This window comes from Mandrillus leucophaeus, unplaced genomic scaffold (genome assembly GCF_000951045.1).
Source record: "Mandrillus leucophaeus isolate KB7577 unplaced genomic scaffold, Mleu.le_1.0 Scaffold61, whole genome shotgun sequence".
Classification (NCBI taxonomy): domain Eukaryota; kingdom Metazoa; phylum Chordata; class Mammalia; order Primates; family Cercopithecidae; genus Mandrillus; species Mandrillus leucophaeus.
In genome coordinates, this window is record NW_012106586.1 from 2071198 (window position 1) to 2079909 (window position 8712).

Below are 8712 nucleotides of genomic sequence, written 5' to 3' on the forward strand. Positions count from 1 at the left end.
AACATACAGTGCCTCCTGGCCTTCTATTAGCAGGCTACAAAGGTTAAGTTTTACTAATGTAAGCAAACCTTATTACAGCCTCTCACTATAAAGATGCCTCCTCCACTGCTTCATGTTGCAAAACCCTTTTGATTTGAGTTTACTATTAAAACGGGACTCTGAAATGCCCTTGGTTCTCTCCCTTGTCTCAGCGGTCATCTTATCAAAACTAACTGGTTTTCCCAAATATAAGCAGAATCAAAAGAGAACCACAGGAAAGAAAGAGGATCCTATCTGTTAACTAACTGTATTATTTTCAAGTCACTGCTGGAAGGAAGGGAGGGTCAAGAAAAGATGACAAGAAGTATGAAAATTTCTATATTTGAGTAGTTTTGTTTTAAATTTGCAAAAATGTAATTAAACAAAAAGCCAGGGCTTCTCCATTAGCAATCTTTTAATGTAAAAAATAGTGTTCTTGATCCAGCCAGTGGCTCACATCTGTAATTCCAGTATTTTGGGAGGCCAAGGCAGGCAAATCACTTGAGGTCAGGAGTTCAAGACCAGCCTGGTCAATGTGGCAAAACCTCGTCTCTACTAAAATTAGCCAGGCATGGTGGCATGTGCCTGCAGTCCCAGGTACTCAGGAGGCTGAGGCACAAGAATTGCTCGAACCAAGAGGTGGAGGTTGCAGTGAGCCAAGATCGTGCCACTGCACTCCAGCCTCGGCAACACAGCAAGACCCTGTCTCAAAAAAAAAAAAAACAAAGTGTTATTTAAGATACTTAACCCTGAAGATGAGTTATACCTTATTTCTAAAATCAAAAGAAAAGCATCCTACCTCCTTATCTTGATGATAGTAGGAAAGAACTGGGAATCTTCCCTTGCTCCGGAACTTGGAACTACCAACAATGATGGGTTTGCTTGCTATCCGGGGAACATACAGTTCTCTGGGGTACGTTTCACATATCTGTAAATATCAAACCAAACATAACCATTGTATCTCAGTTCAAAACCTCTTTAAACACCTTGAAACCTTATTAAACGCAAGAACAGCACATTTCAGTACACAGACAACTTGCTATGCTGACACTCTCTAACCCTCTGGTATTAACATTTTCTGAATTTCTCCAAAACGTTGTTAAGGTACCTTATAGTCCCGATTGGCATCAGACAACTGCCAGTGAGAATTTGGCACTCCCATCCTCTTATACTCCTCAGCGAGATCAATGAGCTGCCAGCCTTGTAGTCGTTCTGAATCATTTTGTTTGGGATTATAAGAAAATGCATAGAGATCTTCATATTTTGCTACAGAATACAAAATTTTAAGTGTTAGGTGCAATTTATAAGACATACTACAAATAAATGTAATTTTTCAGTTTTTTCCTTCATTTTTCTCTTTACAATCTTCAAAGAGATGGCTAATAACTGAATATATTTGATATTCAGTATGCAAATGATTATACCTAAAAACCACACATATCAATCTGAGATGGGATTTTTTGTCAACAGCAAAAGTAAAGCTAATAAATACAGTTAGACTTACATGTTAAATCCTCTACTGCAGTATTTCTTTTTCTTAAAAGTAAAATTATAAAGACACTAATAGACATTTTCCACTAATCACTTTCCCAAATCAGATGTAAACTAGACTAACGTTATAATGAGAAGCTAGAGACAGCATACAGAACATGAAATTGCATTATACATCCCTACCAGACACTGTCGACTAAAAACAGCAACTGTTGCACAGAGCTCTTGAGGCGCTTTGGAATCATCTTTACTATAAACTCTGGCTTGAGACAATGGGATGTTACAGGCTTATGTCCTCAGAGAGAAGAATGAACAAAGACCTGCTCTGAGACCACTCTTGTAGGCAGCAATCCAGACTGCTCAACCGAAATCCAGTCCAACATAGAATTCAAGTCATGCTGGGGGAAGGAAGTCACCAGATCCACAGGGCATAAGTAGTGATAAGATTCTTCTTTAGTGGCTCACGCCTGCAATCCCAACACTTTGGGAGGCCAAGGAGGGTGGATCACAAGGTCAGGAGTTTAAGACCAGCCTGGCCAAGACTGTGAAATCCCGTCTCTACTAAAAATACAAAAATTAGCCGGGCGTGGTGGTGGCTGCCTGTAATCCCAGCTACTCAGGAAGCTGAGGCAGGGAACTGTTTGAACCTGGGAGGCGGAGGTTGCAGTGAGCTGAGATGGCGCCACTGCACTCCAGCCTGGACCAGAGAGTGAGATTCCGTCTCCAAAAAAAAAAAGTTCTTCTTTAGGACTGAACTCAATCTTACTTCTACTCAAATAGAATTCACCCTCTCTTGTTTCTCTGCTCAGCTTCTGTATCTCCCACTCAAATCTATTAAATATTTTAGTCCCACTGCTACCAAAGGACCTTGACCTTCCTTAACTTTTTATTTTGTAATATCAATTTCCAAGTCATTCTCTTTGATTGTGAAATACCTTCTTAAAAAATATGTTGTGCTACTTGCTATCAATAGACTTAAAAGATTAATATAAAACTGTGGTTTTGTAAGTCTCTACTATAAATGCTTTACTTTTTTCCTTACCATTACCCCTTCCGATTATACCATTCTTAGATCAATAGTTTCTAATTACTTTCAGGCCAATTTGGGGGAGACAGAGTACACAAGAACCTGACTGTCAGAGTATAAAAGGATAAAATAACAATAATAAAACATTAAATAAAGTATCTTAGATAACCCATCTCAAAGTGAGCATGCAAGCTTTGGTCTCTAAGAACAATACCTTGTTTTGACAGTTGTAGCAAAGAGTTGTAAATATCATGGCAATCTCTTTCTCTGGGAACAATGAAATGCACGGTTCTGAAGTTCTTGCACTGAATCACAAGGGGACATCCAGAAGTAGTCAAAGCAAGTTTCTCTACTGAGGCAATATGGTGGTGTAATATCTACAGCATGAAAAAACATCCCGGTCATCAACATGGAAAGCACTGAATATTCTCTTCTAGAATGCGTAAGTTTAAGAATGTCCTCCTCAACAAAAGTTGCAAATGTTACATACTCACTCAAACTTCAAGTTTTTTTTTTTTTTTTTTTAGACGGAGTTTCGCTCTGTCGCCCAGGCTGGAATGCAGTGGCCAGATCTCAGCTCACTGCAAGCTCCGCCTCCTGGATTTACGCCATTCTCCTGCCTCAGCCTCCCGAGTAGCTGGGACTACAGGCGCCCGCCACCTCGCCCGGCTAGTTTTTTGTATTTTTTAGTAGAGATGGGGTTTCACCATGTTAGCCAGGATGGTCTCGATCTCCTGACCTCGTGATTCGCCCATCTCAGCCTCCCAAAGTGCTGGGATTACAGGCTTGAGCCACCGCGCCCGGCCTAACTTCAAGTTTTTAAATGACTGAATGCCCAAGGCAGAAATATGGGTGTCACTCTGATCCCTCCTCCATCTCTCCACATACTCAATACATTATCAGACCCCGGGAACTGCATCGCCTACATGTTTCTGTAACCTATCCACTTCTCTCTCTCTCTACTGTCACATCCCTAGTTGTAATGTCCCCACTGTTTCTCACCTGAACTACTATAGATAAACAGCCTCCTAAACGCTCTCTCCATATCTACGCTTGACCCTCTGATCCATTTTCTACAACACAGTAGTGAATATTGAAAAGCAGACTAAAAAAAGGAAGGCAATCTAGTCATTTCAAGTCCCTCTCCCAATCACTGACTATGTTCTAGTGACAACAGCCTTCTTTTGGCTCTTCAAATGCACCAAGCTCCTTCACACATGGTCAGATGCTCCCACTAAATGGAATACTGTAACTCTACCTCTTCATCTAAGAACTTCTAGACACATTTCTGGCCTTTGCTCAAAACTCATAATATCACCAAAAGTGTAGCCTGACATGCCCCACAACCCTTCCCAAGTAAGTTACGCCCCCTCCCTTTTCTTACTGCAGCTCAAGCTATACTTTCCCTTCATAGTGATGGCAGCAGCGGCCTGTCTGGAGTGGCCACTGTGAGGATGCCAGCTGCAGTGGGGCAGGTGCAGCCAGGGTTGCGTGCTCTGCAGAACAGGCAAGACCTGGGAACAGGTGATCCCAGGGGAAGCCCCATGCCCTACCGAGTTGGCAGGGCAGGAGCCACACTCCTGGGCACAGCTGCAGCCGCCCAGCCATGGCTCTGGACCCAGGCATCCCTGCGTTCCTGGGGGCCTAGGAAACCCCCTCCCCCTGCAGGTTCAAAAGTGCCTGCTCCCGCTCCCTGGCCTCTTCCCACTCCCATTGCCTGCTCTGTGGCAGAGCAAAGCTGTGGACATGTCCCGACAGCCCAGCCCAGGTACTGTCGTGACCTAGCTGGGTGTGCATGTGCTTGGGGCGGCACTGACACACCAAGCCCTGGCTGCCTTGGCCCCTCCGGAAACTACTTCTGAGGCTGAAACTTTGGGTGCCCATGAGCACAGGAGGGAGGCCCAGGGCCTGCGGGTGGCATGGTGCGGCGTTGATCAACATTACATCTCCGGCACCTAACACAGTACCTGGAACATTATAATTGCCCCCCTCAGATCAAAAAGCTTACAAATGTTATATATCACACATTTCAACTTTAATTTTTTAAATGTGGATGCCCAAGCCAGAAATATGGATGTCATCCCTGATACCTCCTTTATCACAATAAGAGTTTACTAAATGAATGAATAAAAAGTCCTACTATAAACTCAATATTTGATGGTATTTTAAACATATGCTTACCATTCTCACCTACTACCAATAATATTTTGTTTGCTACTAAAAATGCCTACTGTTTCTTAATACCACTCCTATTAAAATATTTATAGAAAACTTTTCTGGAGAACAAAAGACTAAGGCTCCTAATTATGGCAAGAGATCCATTAATCTCAAATTAATCTAAAAATTCAACATAAATTTCAGTTTAAAAATTCCAATCTGCTCTGTTTTATAGTGAGTGAGGGATGATTATTTATATAATACACATATATAATTATAATATGTTAATATTAATTATACATATTAAATCTAAAGTTCACCTGTAAAATTAAATGCACATAATCAAGAAAAGCTTGAAAAACAATAATGAGAAGCAGCTGTCAATGGAAATTAAAACTACACAGAGAACAAATAATTAACACACACACACATATGTAGCCCTTACTTACGGCTAAGATTCAGCACTATTATCACTTATATTAATGGGACTCCGCTACTAAAAATGATCTAATAATAACATTTAAACAGAGAATAAGGAACAAAAGCTAACTGTAATATTACAAGTTGAGAACCCCTATCCAAAATGTTTGGGACTAGAAGTATTTCAAATTTTGGATTTTTAAAGATTTTGGTATATTTGCATTATACTTATTATACTTATCAACTAACATCCCTAATCTGAAAATCTGGAATAGCATTTCCTTTGAACATCATGTCAGTGCTCAATTTTTGGATTGGGGATATTCAAACTGTATATCACTGTTCTGATTTTAACTATAAAGACCCAAAAGCACATGCAGGAAGAAAATGATAAAGAAACCTGGTCCTACCACTAACTAGTTATGTGATCTTGAAAACATAATCAACTATAAAGTGAGAAAAAGGATATAAGGTTGGTAAGGCCCCTTCTGGATCTAAAATGTTCATTTCTATGGCTCTAGTATACTAAACAAACTTCATTTAGGGGAAACATAGGGAATATACTGATAAGAAAGCATTTAAAAGACAACAATAGGAGAGTAGAGAATAACACAGATATCTTTTTGCTGCCCCTCAAACTATATTCCTAGCAGCTGAAGGAATAGCTATATGGAAAGCCTTCATTTATATCTCTACGGGATGGATAATAGAGAAAATACTGAAGTAAGTGGACAAAGGAGGGGTAGATGGAGTGGATGATATTATGACTAATTATTTCAGAAGGTACTGCTAGGTAAAATTCCTGGCAACTCTTGGATTGGTAAAATTTCTGGCAATTCTGGATGGAGAAGGGATCCAGTGCCTCTAGGGAATACAACGTCTCTGAGATCAGTATCTCAAGTGAGTTTCCTTAACAGCTGATGTGGAATCATATATCAATTGGTCAGCCTTCTTCAGGAAATCAGAAGAGTACAATCAAAGAGAGAAAGAGAAGAGTACTGTATGTGCAGTACAGGGGTGTACCACAGAGCAACATGAATCTCTGGACTGGGAGGCATAATTGACCTCTAATCTTGATTCTACCGCTTAGAAAAATAGTATGAGCAGCTATGATTTACTGCCACTACTATGTTTTAGGCACAGATGTTTTCCATACTTTCTCTCATCTAAGATTCACGAAAGTCCTACATGATGACGGATGCTATATACCCATTTTATGTGGGTGTTAAGCTCAAAAGTTACATAGTTTTTGGCAGACACTGTTGGTCTGCCATTCCTCCCCACCTTCCTTACTTGCAACACCCTTTTCCCTCAAGAGATCCAAAATACTAGGGTCTGCATTCTCTACCTCCTTTTCAGGTAGGAGTAGCCAAGTGTCCGGATTTTCAAACAATCAGAGGTTAGGGAAAGTCGGCTGGGGGTCCTTCTGAGAGAGCCTCTCCTCCCTGATAAAAGGAGAGGGGGCTACTGAGGAAAGCCTACCCACCTCTCCTGCTTTGCAAGGTTTGGCACCATGTTCAGTCAGGTATTCATTTACTTACAGCCAAAAGTACCCTGACATAGTCGCCCAAGCAGTGAACGGCAGAGCTGACATTTGAACCCAAAGCTACCTGACAACACAGCCTACATGAGCTCCCTTTACCATGTTACACTGCCTGGGTAACACTGAATGAATTACCACTTCACTGAGCTTCAGCTTCTTCATCTATAAAGTGGAGGTTCTAAAACCTGGCAGAGCTAGTGGCACAGAAACATGCCCAAGTCTCTTCCTCTCAAGCACAGGGACACAAGCCCCATATTCTAACCCCCTTTCCTACTTCTTTTTCTGCTTAGCACTTATCACTATGTATTCTACTTATTTACCTATTTATTGGTGATGTTATCCATATCTCTTAGCACTAGAATGTGGGCTCCATGAGGGCAGAATTTGTCCCTGTTATTATTGGCTATTGTTTCTAAAATATCTAGAATAGTGATATGAAACACACTGTAGATGCTCAATAAATGTGTGCTGAATGAATAAGTGAATGAATTCTAAAATAGAAAAGGAAAAACAAAGAGTCCAAAATAGCCATGGCAATTTTGAAGAACAAGTTGGGAGGGTATGCTCTACTTGATATCAAAATTCATTTAAAAGCTATAGTCAATAAAACAGTGTGGTACAGTGTAGTCAGTATACCAAACGAATAGAAAAGAAAACTCAAAAGCAAAGCCTCACATACATGGAAGATGTTTTTATGACAGAGCTGGTACTAAAGATGAATGAAATGAAACAGTCAATAAATGGTGCCAGTCGTCTATAAGAAAAAAAAAAATTAATCCCTATTCACATCATACGCCAACATATTTCCCAGATGTATTAACAACTTACAGGATCAAACTTAAGCTTTTAGAAGAAAATATAGAAGAACCTTTATGACTTTGACATAGGAAAGGATTTCTTAAGTCACAACAGAGCACAAACAAAGAAAAAAATGAAAAATCTATAACACTAAAAATATAAACTTTAACTGAAAGACACATAAAAAACACAGAACACAAGCCACACACTGGGAAAAGCTATCTATGTCACACACATCTGACAAAGCATTATAACCTAGAACTCTTTATTTCTTTTCTTGATTAATACTTTTTTTTAAAATTCAGTGGGTACATGTGCAGGTTTGTAATATGAATATATTGAATGATGCTGAGGTTTGAGCTTCAACTGAACCCATAGCCCAGATAGCGAACATAGTACCCAAGAGGTAGTTTTTCAACCCTTGTTCCTCTACTTCCCTCCCTCCCACCTCTATTAGTCTATTAATGTCTATTGTTCCCATCTTTATGCTCATATGTACCCAATGTTAAGTTTCCACTTCTGAGTGAGAACATGCAGTATATGGTCTTTTGTTCGTGTTAATTCATTTAGAATAATGGCTTCCACCTGCATCCATGTTGCTGTAAAGGCCATCATTTTGTTCTCTTTTTAAGGGGGCATAGTATTCTGTGGTGTATATGCACCACATTTTCTTTATCCAGTCCACTGCTAATGGACACCTAGGTTGATTCCATATCTTTGCTATCGTGAACAGTGCTGCAACAAACATGCAAATGCCCGTGTCTTTTTGGTTGGATGATTTATTTTCCTTTGAGTATATATCCAGTAACAGGATTGCTGGGTTGAATGGTAATTCTATTTGTAGCCCAAAACTCTTATAAAATCAATAAAAGACAACCCAATAAAAAAAGAAAAGGAAACTTTTTCCTTTTTCTTTATCTGAAAAGGGTAAATTCTTTGTAATCAGCTCATCAACATTACAATTGGACATCTACTAGATAGGCACAAAATTTTAAATTGACAATATCAATGTTGTTGAGGATGTACAATATTGTGTAATACACTACTGAGAATAAATTGGAACAACCATTTTGAAGAGGTGACATACTTAGTAAGATTATATATGTACTTATTCAAGACCCCATAATTTTACTCCCAGGCAAATATCCCAGAGAAACTCTGGCAAATATACAGAAAGAAACATATATGTCTCATATAAATACACAAAATGTTGTTTACATGTATATGCATACTGCAACATTTATACTAGCAAAAAAAA

General features: G+C 39.6%; 1 protein-coding gene across 1 annotated transcript in view; it reads right to left on the reverse strand.

The window, feature by feature from the left end:
- MTMR6 (myotubularin related protein 6) overlaps positions 1-8712 on the reverse strand; it is a 28786-nt gene that overhangs the window by 18654 nt on the left and 1420 nt on the right. Inside the window, exons 3-5 of the mRNA XM_011999986.1 lie at positions 2751-2913; positions 1127-1284; positions 818-946 (exon numbers count right to left, since the gene is read on the reverse strand). Coding sequence (XP_011855376.1) covers positions 818-946; positions 1127-1284; positions 2751-2913 — 450 coding nt within the window. The remainder of the gene's footprint in view (positions 1-817; positions 947-1126; positions 1285-2750; positions 2914-8712) is intronic.